The 16,660-nt window shown below is 35.6% G+C and overlaps 1 protein-coding gene across 2 annotated transcripts in view; it reads right to left on the bottom strand.

Annotated features, from left to right (window-relative positions):
- The window catches only part of LOC111334201 (spectrin beta chain, non-erythrocytic 1), a 38,358-nt gene extending 23,380 nt beyond the window's left edge, over positions 1-14,978 (bottom strand). The window contains exons 1-14 of one of the 2 annotated variants that reach the window (XM_022939895.2): positions 14,729-14,978; positions 8,292-8,421; positions 6,325-6,476; positions 5,959-6,039; positions 5,757-5,849; positions 5,131-5,219; positions 4,948-5,028; positions 4,439-4,554; positions 3,608-3,720; positions 2,571-2,758; positions 1,769-1,886; positions 1,331-1,395; positions 1,134-1,176; positions 323-448 (exon numbers count right to left, since the gene is read on the bottom strand). In XM_022939895.2, the coding sequence (XP_022795630.2) occupies positions 323-448; positions 1,134-1,176; positions 1,331-1,395; positions 1,769-1,886; positions 2,571-2,758; positions 3,608-3,720; positions 4,439-4,554; positions 4,948-5,028; positions 5,131-5,219; positions 5,757-5,849; positions 5,959-6,039; positions 6,325-6,476; positions 8,292-8,421; positions 14,729-14,848 (1,515 nt within the window). In that variant the 5' untranslated portion in view covers positions 14,849-14,978. Of the gene's footprint in view, positions 1-322; positions 449-1,133; positions 1,177-1,330; positions 1,396-1,768; positions 1,887-2,570; positions 2,759-3,607; positions 3,721-4,438; positions 4,555-4,947; positions 5,029-5,130; positions 5,220-5,756; positions 5,850-5,958; positions 6,040-6,324; positions 6,477-8,291; positions 8,422-8,765; positions 8,785-14,728 lie in introns of those variants that run through there. The other variant, XM_022939896.2, reaches the window with a different exon arrangement.
- Positions 14,979-16,660: the final 1,682 nt, after the last annotated feature.

Raw genomic sequence — 16,660 nt, 5'->3', positions numbered from 1 at the left:
GTCATGTCCTACTGAACTTAACCAGAATCAAGCATGAAGTGTGAATTGATAAAATTATTTTAGGTGCTTTCCTAAATGTCATATCCATCAAGATCTTATCCATAGGTCTCAATTCCAGCTTCTATACAAGTCGTTGTAAAAGAGTATGGCGAATTTGACAGAGTATCACAAGAGCGCTCTGTGGTCGAGAAAGTTGTCCATTCTTCTCATCATGTTTTTCCAAATATACAGCTTTTGACCCAAACTCAACACAAAGGATTTGAGCATGATGGAGAAGTGGGCCAAATAAAGAATGCACTTTTAGCCAGACAAACGAACTCACCATGATATCAGTTTCAATGGCCTCATGTTTCTTTGTAGCAGCTTCTACAGCCGCTATGTCATTTCCAAAGTTGTCTAGCGACACTAGCCGCTGGTTCTCATTCAACCAAGTCTCTCTCATGGCGGCCTAGAAATCGTTACACGATGAGACAAAATGATAAGTAACCTTGCCAACACGTTAAGCTTTGCAGGAGATGCCCACCTCTAAATTTTTCATATATGGGGATTTGATACTTTAAAGCTCGAAATAACGGTTGGTCAATGGACAATGTCTGGACTGATTGGGGATTTCAACGGTCAACCTTTCGTCTCGCCGGTCATGTTGATCGGTTTCACTCGATCGTATTGAAAATGAAATAAATTATATTTTCCATGCTGTTCAGTTATTTCAGTTATTATCAACATGAAGCGAGTCGCTGTGTACTGTACATTTTACACCAGAAATCATTATACTTGGAGGCGTTGGATAAATCTAATGTGCTCGATAATGACGGATTAGTCTTACAGAAAGTGTACCTAATAATACACACATAAGCTTATTTTCATTTCGCCGCTGTAGTATATTTTTATTGTCGACAATCAATGCCTTAAACTGCTATAAGCTTCAAGAAACGACTTCTTCGGAAATATATGACGCCAGTTTTGGTTCATGGGCCCTAGTTTTAAGAGTTATTTAATATCTTATAAATTTGACCGGCCAGAAAGATACGTAACTGAGCTAATTAAAAATGACTTTACTCGGTCATTGTGTCCAGAGACCCTCCGGAAATTATTTTAAGCGCTGATTTCAAGGAAGAAGTAATGATACTCGCCTTTCTGTCAAACTTGGCAGCAAGCATCTCTAGTCTTTCTTGCCTGTGAAAAAAGGTTAGCAAAAACGTATCAAATATCATATCTACACATAAATGTAAATGTATATGAAAATGTGTAATAAATAGAGAAATACATCAATCTTGTGCAAGGCCATTTCAAAGAACTTGCGTTTGGTTTTAGCTCTGACAATGCATACCTCATAAGTTCTTCTCTCAGGGCAAGTTCCCGTTCGTGTTCAGCTCTTTCAAGCGCTTCCCACGCCTGAAGAAAGGCAATTGAAATGAATCAGATGATTTTCATTATTGCTTTTCTCGCTTGTTTATGTTTTAGTCACCTTGCTGGAGCTACCTCACGGTTTTTGTATCTTAAAAAAAAATTAGCATAAATCTTTATGCTTAATGTTCAAATTTTGTGAAAATTTGCTCCATTTCAACTAACCCCTCTCATTTGTTTCGTTTAAAATAACTTTACCCTTTTGTGTCCATTTCTGAGCCTCTGTTGTGTTTGAAGGAAATTTTTGGCTCAAGAAACAATTCAAAAGTGTTGCGAGTTTCTTTCAAAGGCATGGACAAAACTTATTCCTTTGCAGCCATTGTTTGGTCTTATCATACATAAGGAAGCAAAAAATATGTACCTTGTTGATATCACTGAGTGCTTTGTTCTCGGGAGGAGTGTACATCTTTTGATGATTAGCGCGCAGTTTGCTCGTAAGAATAAACAACTGCACTTCAAGATTTCCTTTTTCAACAAACCTGATGGTTTCAACAGAATTATTCAAAACAATTTAGGAGTGAAAATATAGGATAATAAGAATTTGATTTACATTGCAAAACAAGTTCTCAACTCGGGGTCACTCATCTTAAGAAATCTTAAGACAACAACGAACTAAATATATAAACTGACTAAGAGCCAAATTGTGCTGTCCAGCTTACTATGATTACATTTTAACTCCCAAGATCTGATCAGATACAAGTATTGGTGTAATCTGGACTTCAAAGTTACTAAGCCCAAATGCCCAGCATTTTGTACTGTAAGAGTTTTGAAATTTAAAAAAAGACACGAACTGCAAAATAATGAGAATGTAAATGATTATGAATATTTGTTAAAAAGAATGTTGTATTGTCCAGGTAACGGAAAAGAATTGTTATCTGCGTTAGATGTCACTCTGGTATGCCATGCTTCTAATGTTTTTCTGGTTCTAAAAGTGCCTTTGTCAATAATTGACGCGTTTTCAAAATCAAAGAGTAAGAGTTTTCTTTGGGAGTCAACAAGAAGGGGGAGAAGGGGGCAGCACGTCTGAAGCCCAAAACAGGGGGGGGGGGCTTTTAATGAGAAGGGGGGTAAAAGGATCTCTTAGATGCAGTATCCTCAGCCAGTTGAACAAAGAATACTGCTAAATGAAACGCTTAAATCAATTATACAATGCTCTCTCTCACCTGGGAGGTTTCTCCTGAGTTCTGTACTGATTAAACTCTAACATCTGTTGCTGCACCCCAACAAGAGTGTTGGCAAAGTTCCTGCCAGAGAGCTTCACAATTGTAATCTGGATCCACTCAAGAAGATCTGTTGCCAGCTTCTCATATTCAATGATCAATTCGTGGTTTTCCTTAATGCGCTCAATTACCTGAGGTGCGATTTAAAAAGAGTGGTTATTTACATTACATACATCATCCCCTTCAATACCAGAAGGGTAAGTCACACATGAATAAAGGCTGATAGTTTCAAAAGAAACTGTTTGGAGCTGCATCCGTGGGAGTAACGAAATAATTTGGATATATCAACAAGGTTGAAGTGGTAAATTGGACACCATAACAATTACAAACGCTGACGTTTCGAGCATTAGCCCTTCATCGGAGCGAATTCACTCCGACGAAGGGCTAACGCTTGAAACGTCAGCTTTTGTAATTGTTACAGTGGCCAATTTATCACTTCAACTTTGTTGATATATCCAAATTATCACATATGTAGACCCTACTAATCAAGTAGCAATAAATTGTTAATGAAGAGATGCTGTAAGCCACACACATTAAAAGCATCTGTTCATTAATTTTTCCTGATATGTGACATAATTATATTTCTAAATACTGTATTTTTAATTAGTATATTTTAGTATAGTTAGTATTTTAGCTCGTGTACAGATATATTATGTATGAATATATATAGATAATCTCCACTTTATGTTTTCTCGAAGATATTAGCTCCAACAAGCTACTCTAAAATTTGAGATGAAATAAAGTTTTATGATGATGATGATGATGAAGATGATGATCATTACTTTTTAAAATTGTCACAATCATCTTCACAAGTTGGGCAATTAATCCCACAAAACCAAGCAAGATCACGGCCTGGTAAGCTTAAACTCAAGTTTCCATCTCATGAATGCTGAACACATCAAGTATTCAGTAATTATCACAGATATTTATAGTTTTCTTTGCAAACTGGAGGTACATTTCAAAGGGATTATATGATTTACCTTGCCGATTCGGCTACCACTAACTTCCACTGTCTTCATCTTAGCAAAATAATGATAGTAAGCAGCTACATAAGTAATGACTGACTTCTCATCAGGGAAATCAACATTGACATCTGAAAAGAGCAATGTATGCAAGATAAGTGTCATGCTGTCACATTGTGCTAAAGAATTTTAAAAAATATATAATACTTGTGCAACTTGGCCACTCTGTTTGCTTCTTCACTTTCATGCTTCCTAAAAATTATTTGTGTGTATGTGCTTGTGCCTCTTTTCTTTGATATATTTAACAATTATTTGCCGAAGGCGAGTTGAATATCGTCGAATAATCCCCGAGAAGAAGTCGAGGGGATTATTCAACAATATTCACCGAACCTGAGGCGAATAATTGTTTTAGTAGAATTTCAGAGCTGAACAACAGAGAAATTTCTAAAATCATAACATTTTAGTAACATTTATTAACATTTCATTTAAACATTTTATATAAACCGCGTGGAGTGGTTTATATAGTGTCATATAAGGAACCGCTCGACCAATCAGATTGCTGGAAACTCTTTGCTCAGCTCTGAAATTACACTAAAATTATATATATATATATCTATGTTGTCCAATCTTTATTTTTTTTTTTATTTATTTGCTCATTTGCTTCTTTTTTTGGCCTTGTTGTTCAATTGCCCATTTCATGTCCAGATGCAAGTACAAACAAATAATTAGCCACGATTATAATTGTCTCTTGTTTTGAAGAGAGAAAAAAGCACATTTCCAAAAAATCATAGTGTTATCAAACTTGGGCATCATAAAGATAAAAAAAAAAAAATCAAAATTTCAACAAACCCTCTGCTTCTAACAGCTGTGGTATTTCAAGCTGTGTCTCTGCCACTTCAAAAGCCAGGTTCAAATTTTTCTCTGGTTCACTCTTAGTGAGTTTTTCATATTCAATGAGGTCAGGCCTAATAACAAAAGTATGGAAATTCTATGAGTTATTATATCTTGAAAAGTTGGGATGAAAGCTTCATCTACACTTCAACTCTTTCATGCTTTTTTGCCCCAAATAGCATCCATGGACATTCCTGGCCAAGAAATACCTTTTTAATGAGAGTTGCAGTATACACTGCCACATATCTTATCAAGGCCAACTCAGATTTCAAACAAAGGTACCAACAAGAAGTCTCATTTAAGAAGACAAAAAATTAAGCTACAAATTAAAGACCTTGAAGTTAAATTTTAAGCTCTATGTTACTGGAAGTTTCTGCTTTGGTTCTTGTGAAAACATCAAGAATGTACACTTCACCTTCAACATATATCTGCTTTTCAGAAGGAAAAAAAATGCTTTTTCTCCTTACCTGTGTCTGTGGATAAGAGCATTAAAAGCCAATCCATCTCGCCAGCTTGTGGTGAAGTTGGACACAGTGACATTGCGATACCTGTACATGAAAATGTATCTTTAATTAGAACTAAAAACAAAACCCTTTTACTTTTAGAAGGGAATTGAAGCTAATGAAGTGTGAATACTGCAACAAACTAACCCAACTGTCTTGGACTGGCACCATAACAACAGAGCATCTTTAGCTGATCTCTTTTCCTTTGTTTCACCTTCAATGGTAATATCTTGAATCTAAAGATAAAATCCATCATCACTGTCATTATAAACCTTGTTATTATATATACAAGGCTGAAAGATTAAGAAATATTATTAAAATGGTTAAACCAAACGTTTTTGGCTGTTTGCCACCTTGATATATCTTTTATTAAGAAAACATTATGGACATAAACCTTGTTGATAACCATATTGTTGCAAATCAAAATTCATCTGCAACTGGGACAGAGTTCCCCTTAAGAATTAGAAGTACATGTATTAAATTTTGTTCAATAGATTAAATATACCATTTCCGATATGTTATAAATCAAAATACAACCAAGCCTTTTTAAACGAAGAAACAAAGATGTGACCTTGAAATGATTTATAGAAACAGGAAAATTATCAGGTTGTCAGTAAAGTGATGATTAACGGAAAAACAGCCAGGTTTGCATGGCAACTCTGACCTTACTCCTCTTCACAAGGTTTGGCAACCAAGTTCATTAAATGTAAATTGGCTTATTTGCAAAAGATCAGGGAGTATATAGAGAAATACTGCAAAGAGCATCTTCACACCTGAAATCTGAGAATAATTGTCCATATCAGACCCAAGGTAATCTTGTTGTTTCCATCGACAATGTCATGTGCACCAATATTTTCCAAATGGACCTAAAAGGAGAAATTGTCACCATCATTAGAAGGGTTTACTCCAGTAAATACTTAATTCTGTCAAACTTCAATCATCCAGGTCATGGACTAATCGAAAACACCATCTTACCCTCTGTTGTTTCAAGAATGTTAAAGCCTTGTCAACATTTTCAAGCATATGGATACGCATTCTTCCCTTGGATGGTTTAGGCTGAGGGTAAGAAAAATTTACATGTCATTAGTCTAGACCGGTAACTTCTGATACTTCACACTGAGGGATCTATAATTGAAAGAACCATTTTCCAAAACTTTGGGTGAGGAGGCAGGAAGAAAAAAATATTCTGAAAGTGAGTTATTAAAAAAATAAAAAATTCAGGTCTCTGCAACATGGCTAGTAAGTAGCCATTCTCACTTCTAAAAATTTTGATTTAGTCATTTTACATAGTATCTATCAGACTTCATTTCCTTGTTTCCTTCTCTCCATACCAGTCCTTACCAACTTTTCTCCAGAAAGGATCTCGAGAAGTAGAATTAATTTCCTTCCTTCCTTTAGGTCATGATAAAGATCATTGACCCTGGCACCAACTCGCTGAAGATGTGAGTTTACCCATTTTGTGAATGTCTTCTTCTGAACCTTTTCTCTTTCGTCTGCAAATAAAAAGTGTCAATTCAAAAATTAAACAACGCTGTTATCATGATCGACAACCAGTATGGATGCTTTTCAACTTATCTTTATTTAGAGGTTTTACTTAGAAATCGTAATCCCCCCTAAATTTCTTTCCAAATTAGTCAAATGACTTTGATGTTACATTTGTCCAAGAGAGACCCTTGAACTGAAAAGTTGTCTTTTCCATCTTCTTTCCTCTTCATGATTCAATAAGATTGTTAGGAAAGGTTAGAAGTTATTAATTAATGACTTCTAAGAGTGAGTAATTTATTAACAAAATTAATTTGAAAATTCAACTGTGTTAGTTCTATCCCAAAGATCCCATCTAACACAAGTGTCTCAGGATTATTTGCATAAACAAGCTCAAGTTGTTCTCAAAATGTTGAAAAAAATAAAATAAAATACAATAAAATAAAGAGAGAATCTATGATTTCTTCATGGCAAACACCAGTAAGCATCAATTAAAAACGAATATGAGTTATACAGACCTCAAAAGTCATTAAAACTAATTAAAAATTTAGAGCATTGTTTACGATATGTAAAAGCATAAACTTTGAGCACACAGACCACACAGTGTCACTAACAATTAAAATTCAAGTCATCCTTAACCTCTCTTTGAAATAATCGGATTTGCTGCCAGCTGAATTCTGATAATAAGACATTTTTTTTGGCAAAGGTTCAAACACTGATGTGATGTTGATATTTTGTATTCTCATTCTTCCTTGACCCTAATCATGTAGGTTTCATTTTGATAAAACAGCTTTGGAAATCAACAAGTTAGGTAATTATCTCACAAACATCTTTGATATGAAATTGGTCACACAAAGACGATGCATTCTCCAAATTCAAATGCAAGCTCACATTAGTGAAAAACAACAATGACAACGAAACAAATTAAATGGACTAAACGAACAGTCACAGGAAGGCCGTGGCGATCTTATTTGGCGTTTTCAAATATTGTATCAGAATTAATAATTCACGGAAATATCAAGACGATACTACTCTTCTATGTTTATGTTCCTTTCACGACGATGGCGATCACAAGTATTTCCCGTACCAAACAATGCTTGTCAAGTAGCATAGAAACGAAGGGCTTGTGTACAAACTACTGGAAGACAATCGCACTATTGTCATATTATCCCTATTTTTCAAACGTTATTGAAATACCAATTTGCTTGATCTAAAATCACGCAATCACCTCGCCTACACCACGCCTCTCAAGTCTATTCAAATCCTAGTCAAAATATTCACGACGTAATTTTACTACTCCTTTTTCGATCAGGTATCTATTTCGATCGGTTTAGGTTCCGACTGGGTAAAAGTAAAACGTCTGATATGCGATTAGGAACAAATTGATCCGCGAGAAATGGGAATTAATGGTGTTGCCGCAATTGACTCTTCGTCTTCAATGCAAACGGCGGTGAGCATTCGATTGATCGAGGCAAGACACCAAGACTAAATAAAATTCACAAACACACCTTTGTGTAATCACATCTTACTTTTACTCATCGAAATATAAGTTCATGGCATTACTGATATTCAAGTGAAAGGTTTAGGTGCATAATTATATGTTGACAATCGAGCAAAAAAACACATTTGCAAAATGATCATTGTCATTCGTAACGCGAGGATTATAAATTATTTACAGTGCAAGGTTGGTTGTGGTTGAATATAAGATTCAGTTCACATGCAGGTACATATGCTTATCAAGAGTAAATGTGCGTTCAATTTTGAAGTGCTTCAATAATTTGGCATGCCTGGCAGACAACAAAAGAACTCAATTCATGTGAACGAACCTGCTAGAACTTTGATTCGCGATCGTTCGAACAGCCGTGCGGAGCTTTGTTGTTCCATCCATTGATCTTCCTCGGAGTCACGATAGTCAGCTGATACCTCTCCCATCGTTCCCATCGATTGGATAAAGGCCTGAAATTTAAAAAGAACAAGTGATCAGTGCTTCGATTTCTCGTGAACGGAGAAGATGTAGTAAAATGTGTCAGGTTTATCTGAACATGCAGAAGTCATTGAACTTTGTGATCGATGTAAACACTCTCCCTCCTCACGCTAAACATTAAATACTTAAAGAGAGAATCTACACTGCCTGTTCCTGTCGTAAGATTTTGATCTTCCCCTGTGATCCAGTTGTTAAATTAACTCATTTCTACCACTGTGGTTCAAGTCCCAGTTATGAAAGGAAATAGCCCACATAAGCAAGTATACGAAATAATTCTACGTCCTCTCCGATCGGGCTTGGCAGCAAATAGGAATACCTCCTCAAAATCCGAAGCAGATTAGTTGTATGAAATCCAGAAGATGCTTTTACATCGCCCAAAAATGTATCGATGGAAACTACCAGCGAATTTTGAAAACTACAAACTTGTAATGTGCACAACGGAATTCCACGCGACACTTTTTTCACGCTCCCCGCCCTGTCCGAACAAGCTAGAACCAATCAGAAAACGGCTAATAAATGCACTGGCCAATCGAGTTGCTTTTTATAGCTCGTGAGTCACGGGCTCATCTCGCACGAATAGATTATGCCCGGGAAATACAAGTCCTGGCAGCCAAGATTGAAAATTCACACGAAAATAACAATCTCTTTGCAATAACAGAAACATTGGTGAGAGCAATAGCTTTTAAAAAACTATGAAAATCCACACGAAAGGCATTAGATGCGGCTATTATTCGCCTAAATGGCTTGAATGGGTCTAAAAACAGACCGTAAATGACCTCCTAACCTCCAAAAATTATCTTGGTTAGCGTCCTATAGAGCATTGTTTGCAAAGCATATTTCCTCATGTTTAGATTCACTTAATGCTGCCATAGATAAAGAAGCTGCAATTATTGATGCATTACTTAATTAAATTACATATTTGGCCTAAAAAAAGGAAATACAAAAATTCCAAGTTTGTTTGGTTTGATCGAACCGATATGGGAAACAACCTTCAGTTATCATTTGACCTTTGAAATGCAGCCACGTATACAGATTTGATCATTTTAAATTTGGGCAACAACATTTACTTTAACTATTGAACAGGGATTATTTTTGTTTGAAAAAACTTAAGTAAGCCCTATTCTCTTCACCTAAATGTTGTCACCGAAGCGTTGTTGTTACTGCGAATCGCTACAATCAATAAGACTTTCCATTTGTACATGTTGATGTTAAATACGTTGCAAAGTTTAGCATATAAGGGTTGTGCATGCCACTCCTATACTTCATGATTGGGTTTTTTTTTTTAATAATCAAACTTTTTAATTTCTAGATTTTTGGGTAAATAGTTCTATAATGTATATAGATATGCTTATATACATAAGTTAAAGTATTAAAGAAGACGTTGCGTCGATTCTCTGACTCTTGAGTTTCGTGCCTAAGCGCTCATCAGACAGAACTTTCTGACAAGCGCTTACCTGCAAAACTCAGAGTCACAGAGAATGGATGCGTATTTATGTATATATATATATATATATATAAATAACTGCAATATAATATATAATATATATATATATATATATTATAATGATTAGTATCATTTAAGGGCCCCTCCAGGGATTTTGTTGCTAGTTTGCCCTTTCAGGCTCCAAAGGCCTTGTTTTGGGATTTTGTTACGATTTACAGTTGTAGTTAAAAGTGGGCCTCCCTTTTTTTTTGCTTGTCGCATTGCTTCTTTGCAATTGGTTACGTCACTCATTTTAACATATTTAGTATTCTTAACTCTTTTTTAGGGTTTGTGTCTTGTATCTTGTCCATTGCTTTCTTTGTAATTAGGTTTTTTGTTATCTTTTAATTAGCACCAGTTCATTAGTCGTTATTTGTAATTACGTAATTATTAGCACTTCGATCTTATTTAATGCTCTCTTTTTTTTATTTTAAAAGTTGTAAATAACTGAAGGTCTTGGACCGAAACGTTTTTTGTTAAAATTTTTTATATTTTTGATGTCAGAAGTTGTCCATCCTCACAATTTTTAAACTTTCTATATATACATATATATATATTTATTAAAAACTGGATCATTGGATAATGCAATTCAAGACTTTTTATTGGCTTAGCCATTATGATATATGAGCCAATATACCATAATCTATAAATATCGTAAGTGTACGCGTCAGCTTAAAATTATAAGAAGCTAAAAAATTTAATAAAATTTAATACCTTAATTTAACATTTTTAATAAAAACAATCATTCCACTTATGCTTGTTGGATATGAAATGATTATAGCCAACTTGGCGCTACGCGCCTTGTTGGTTATCTATCTTATCATATTCAACGCATGCTTGTGGAAGAATTGTTAAATATATCTATATAGTATATTTTTCTAAACTTTATTTGTTGAGTGTTTGTAACATGAGCCACTGGCTCGGAAGGTTGGGCAACCACTTCCTACATTATCGACTTTACATAAATTATTATTAAAAAAATATTATCTTTTTGAATGACACTGAAGCACAAAGAGAAGATGTGAATTGTAACTGAAGCCCACGGTTTGTACTGAGCACACTTTAAAAATCAACTCTCATAAAATCAGACTAATCTGACAATATATACAAAGGTAAAAAGGACAAGAAACAACTAAGAACCAGGGGTAATCAAATGTAGCCAGCTTCTGGTTGGGTGCAAATTATTTGGACCAATTGATCAATGCAAAAAAAACATTTCCAGGTTTATTACAATAATAATATACTAAACATCAGGTCAATGTTGTTTGAACTGAAGGATGGATAACATCATCTGCTTGATGGCTAGAGCAGTACGGTTTATTGACACTTATCCCTGGATTCCGATTTGTCCTTTGGATAGGGTGATACACCCTTTTAAGCAACTGGACCCCGATTATTTTGTGATGACAAGGGCAACCAGAAATAAAATCTATTTCCTCCACATAGCCCATTACAGAAACATGAGAGGACTGGGAGAGTGTGGTTGTTTTTCCTTTGTGTGAAAAACTAAGATATTCAAATGAAAGGTCAAATAAATTTGAGAGTCTTAAGCAAGAATAGAACTATTTAGTGGAGGAAAATGGCAAAATGACAGCTCTTCAAATATCACCTAAAATATAGAGTTTGTACGGATTGGATAGACAGGCCAAAAAATTTTAAGGGTTTGTATGGAATTCTTGAAACTTTTGCAAGGCTCCAATTTGGACACTTTTCCCCTGAAAACTCTCAAACTTGACTGGGTAGCTTTTCATTCAGTAACATCTCAGCTGAAATGTTTAGATTTTCAATGTAATCAATATAAAAAACTTGTCCCAGTCCTCTCACATTTCTGCAATGGGATATATTTTAACATTTGCAGGATAGCCTTTATCACTTTGCACTTAGGTGAAAACTCCATCATTTTTGCCATTGTCTCAAAGATGTATAAAGTCCCCCTCTTTCCTCAACTGCAGTTGATTTCATTTTATCATTTGATATTTCAGTGGCAACCTTTGTACAAAATTTTTTTAATTCTTTGTCTTCTAATTGTACCCTCAGCAATGATTTGAAATGGTTTTGCCAAAGTCTGAATGATCATCAACATAACATACTAGCTAGGTGACTGATGAAAAGCTAGACTACCCTGTCAAGTCCTCTTTATACATTTCAAAGTGAAATTTTTAATTTTCATTGCTTTTTCTTTAAGGTTTTCCTATTTTTATTGTGCAACTGAAATAGCTCCTCTGTCTTAAATGACTGTGGGGCTTATTTCAAGCTCTGCTGACAATTTCCTTTAATTCAACTCTTGATAAAAATATTTTATCAAATCAGTTTGTTTGATTTCCATAATACGGCACAATTTTTGGTTAATCAAGTAATCAAGTCCAGCATGGAATTTTGAATTTCATCATTAATTCTTGATAGCAGTTCAAAGAACAGTCAGCCATTATTTCTTAACCCCTAAGACAGTGACCAGCATCTAATTTCTCTTTTCAATGATATATTATGGTTGTGAGAATAAAAGAAATGATCATAGATAAAGAGGCTTTCAATTCTTTAACAAATCTTGCTAACACAAAAACTTTGACTCACTCAAACTAAATTATAATTTCAAAGTATACCAAGCCATTCTGAGACGAATTGAGGTAAAAAATATGTTCTGGTAAGCCATAAAACAAAATTTAATAAGTTATTAATGAATACAAAAATACCTAATGAAAATAGGAGGTATTTCCAGGACTCTAGATGAAAAACTGGATTTAATTTAAATCTTTAGAGTTAACTTTCATTTTTTTTCTCAGTTGAGACAGTGACTACTTCAAGTAACCTGTCTTGTCAGCAGCCAATTGATATAAATGGTATAAATAAGGATGATCCTTTTAAATTGGTTAATCTTGTCAGTAAAAAGGAAGCCTTTGACCCTTTGTGAATTGTTTTTGATGAATAACTATGTTATGAAAAATAATATTTGATAGAAGCAGATAGAAGGAAAGTTCACTTTTTTTTAACTTTTACATACTGAAAATACAGATTATTCTATATTATTGAATTTGCTTATTTTCGAAGGTGTATACCATGAGTTTAGTTGGGTAAATTTAAGGTCAACTTCATGGCAACATCAATGAAGTAGATGCTCAATATATGGGATATGTTGTTTTCCATGCTCAATATTGAAAACTTATGTCTTGCAAGTTGCTAGTTGGAAATTAACATTGACTACTACAAAGTGTGACAAATTTGATCCCACCTTAGGAACTTTGTGAAATTTATTGGGGATAGTCATTGATCTCTTTTAATGAACTTCTTTGCTGGATTTCAGTTAATAATAATATAGGGGAGACTCCAAAATGGCTCATCGACTAGCTGTTGTAAATAAATTAAAAGACAAGGAGTAACCTCCAAAAATCCAGTGAATTTTAAACTGCATGAGACAAAATATCCGCCACGTTCACCCGCTGGAAACAATATTCATAAACTATACTCCTTTAAGAATCACACCATCAAAGACACTGCTGCAAGCTCCGTTAAAATAGTTTGCTAGCGCAAAGGAGAAACCCATGAAACCCGACAAAATGTCTCTTGTTCGTGTCTTTTATCGACAGAAATCATATTCATGTATTCAGCCGCATGCGTCGCCAACGGTATTGAACCTTGATTTCATAGAGAACACACAACACACATTTTTCTACGGTAGAAACAGAAATCAAAATCAAAGCTTCGAAGCACGTTACTTCGAATCAACAGAAACCTGATAGATAAATGTACATGCAGTGACTGTTGAATCGGGGTTGTCAGAAGTCTGCAACAATGAAACATACCACAGAAAGCAATGAATGGGCGGGTGAGCGTAGAAATTTGCATCATCAGTGTTTGTATTGATAATTTTCCAGCAGAAATCGATCGAAGTGATAAAAATTTACATGCCACAGCTTTGTAGGAGTGTGGAACGTGCTTTACAAGTGTGCAAAAAAATTGTTCAGTGGTCGCGATCATAGTAACGTGGTCAAACCTGACAAAGAGCGTGTTTTATATACGAGGGGCTTTCGCGTCTCTCTTCTGCCAAATTGTTTGTAAATAGCCTTGCTCTTCAAAAATACCACACAGCACATGTAAGCAGTCTATGAAATGCGCGACTTTCTGAAACACCCATTTCCGAAGAACAAAGTTCGTTTAACAAAGATTCTCGGAATACCAACATGTACAGCAACATATGCTTTTGGTAGAGCTTTCTAGGTCTCCCCCGATCTCCGTTGTTTGAGCTTTCTTTGTCTAGATTACTACGATCGACTGCAATCGAGGTCTCAGTAGAACACACCGATAAAGTGGGGTTCAAATAAGGTGAAAATAGAAGGAATTTACAGAAATCTGTGGAATCGAACGTTCGCTGACATAAGCATTCTTTCAAATTGAAAACCCATGCCAGACATATACTCGAGCAAGCCGCCAGGCAGCTAGATGCAACATTGACTTTACACTAATTCAGATCTCCATTTTCTCGACTAAAAAAATCACTTCTTACCTAGGATTCGGGTTTCTTATCGATTGTCATTCAACAGATTTTACTTTACCCAAACGTGTAGTATTCGAATAAAGTGATCGTTCGATTTCCCATCCACGTTCTCAATAAAGCTCCCCTTGGGTCTTCTCGTCACGCACGATTACTAGTGACATTTCAAACATTTGAAGCTTCCCTAGATCAGAAACCCATATCGATTGAAGCCGAATACATACAGCCCTTGGGCAAAAGAATACCTCGGTGTCTGTGATGTGGTTTTAAAACGGTTCGATCCATGAAAAAATATATTCTCTACCCTCACCTTCATAACGTCTGCATCTCGCTCTTCCATCTTTGTCGAAAGTGGTTCGAGCCGATGACGGCTTACTTCGAGCAGATCGGTGCTTGCCGCATCAAGCGGATGTTTCACATCGACAGACATGATTCAAACGCCTTCGATCGACCGCACAATTCACTGAAGTTTCACGAATAAGCGGGCGAAACAAGCAAGGAAAGAATCGAGTCTATTATCAATAGCAGTGTGAGACGCCCTAAAAACTGGGCCGGACTCGCTCGCTTGATATTCAATATTCGTGAATGCATTATAAAACTCATTATAAATTCTCTAAGGACCAATCAGCGATCGGCAATGGTCACGTTAAAAAAGCTGATCAGTCGTCCAGAACATTCACTCGTTCGCTACCAATCACACGCTAGAATCCCAAAACGCGGAATAGAAAATAGTTTTTCTTCGACATGGAAAAAATGAGGGGGGTTTTCTGATTGAACATAATACTAATATAATTTTTTCCCCTTCTCGATAATGATTACAATTATCGAAGAAGAAGAAGCATGCTCTATAAACCATGAGATTTTCATCTACGTTACGGAAAAGTTTTGTTGAAATTTTGACACTACCATTGACACTTTGACCAGGAGATGAAATTCTAATATGAACAGGACAATTTATAACCTTCCTCTACAATTTGCCGTAACAAACACGACCTTGTATTTTCATTTCTTGGTGACTGACATAATTGTGAATCCAATTGTCATTCTTAATTCTTTATTTATTTATTTTTTCAATGAAAAACAGAGTAATAGCTGTAAGTGAAGAGAGCCACATGGGTTTTCATTGGGTTTATAGCCAGGTACCCCCTTTCTTTTTTTTTTTTTTTTTTTTTTTTTTTTTTTTTTTTTTTTAATAGCAGTCAATAAACTGATTCTTATCATATTTGAAGATAGTCTATCCAGGATTCGTTTACCTTATGGAACCTTAAAATTCAGTCTGCCAAAATGTCATATCCATACTTTTTAATGGCAGTTGTGATTTATCTTCTGTAGAATCTTTGGATTCAAGCTTTTTTAGCCACTTGAGTTTGGAGTTTGTTTGCTATTAAAATGAAAAAAAAATCAACTCTCAAAAGCAGGGTTACTTGCAACCAAGGACCTCAAGGGCATAGCTGGGGAGACCTGGGGTGCCCATGACTCCTCCTTTGTTAGCTTTTTTTGTCACTCTTAGTGATACACATCATGGAGGTCGACATGACAATCCAGAGAAAACCTCCTTCTTGATGTAATAATAATAATAATAATAATAATAATAATTCAATATTTATTTTGCACAAATTAACATGTAGATATGATCAAATGCGCATCACAACACTTTTCGGGGGACTTTGGCTGGACTGCATCAGCAGTTTACAAACAATCATGAAGGAAACCTAATTGAAGATGCCCCCTCCCCCCAAATTCCCAGTAAACAGGCCAGACCACATCACAGTAATCTCGTGACTGGGTTCTTTAACGTCCCCTGCCTAACCAAATTAACTAATGAATAGATGCAGGAGATGGGACCTACGGTTTATTCGTCCTTATCCGAGAAGACTAGAATGTCTATCCATTTCTTGATATTATAGAAAGGTAGCGCATTCTCCACAGTTATTTTAAGACCTTGAGTGTTGGTCCGGCCGGGGCTCGAACCATCAACCTCGACCTCCCACACAACAGTCCGGCACTCTAACCAATTGAGCTAACCGGGAGGCGGTTTATGTAGGGTGACCCACTCCCCTCTTTAAGAAATCCTTGCCACACCCTGCACCCCTAACTAACCCCCTCCTATTCTCTTACCCAGACCTTCCACAGCTAAGTGGTTTAGTTACTGAAACACAGTGGGGTCTGGGTGTGATGATGATGATTCATTAAACTCAACTCGGTTTTACAAGATATATAGGTTAAAATTACATAGCAACTA

This window comes from Stylophora pistillata, chromosome 14 (assembly GCF_964205215.1).
Source record: "Stylophora pistillata chromosome 14, jaStyPist1.2, whole genome shotgun sequence".
NCBI classification, from domain to species: domain Eukaryota; kingdom Metazoa; phylum Cnidaria; class Anthozoa; order Scleractinia; family Pocilloporidae; genus Stylophora; species Stylophora pistillata.
This window is presented reverse-complemented; position numbering and strand designations above follow the sequence as displayed.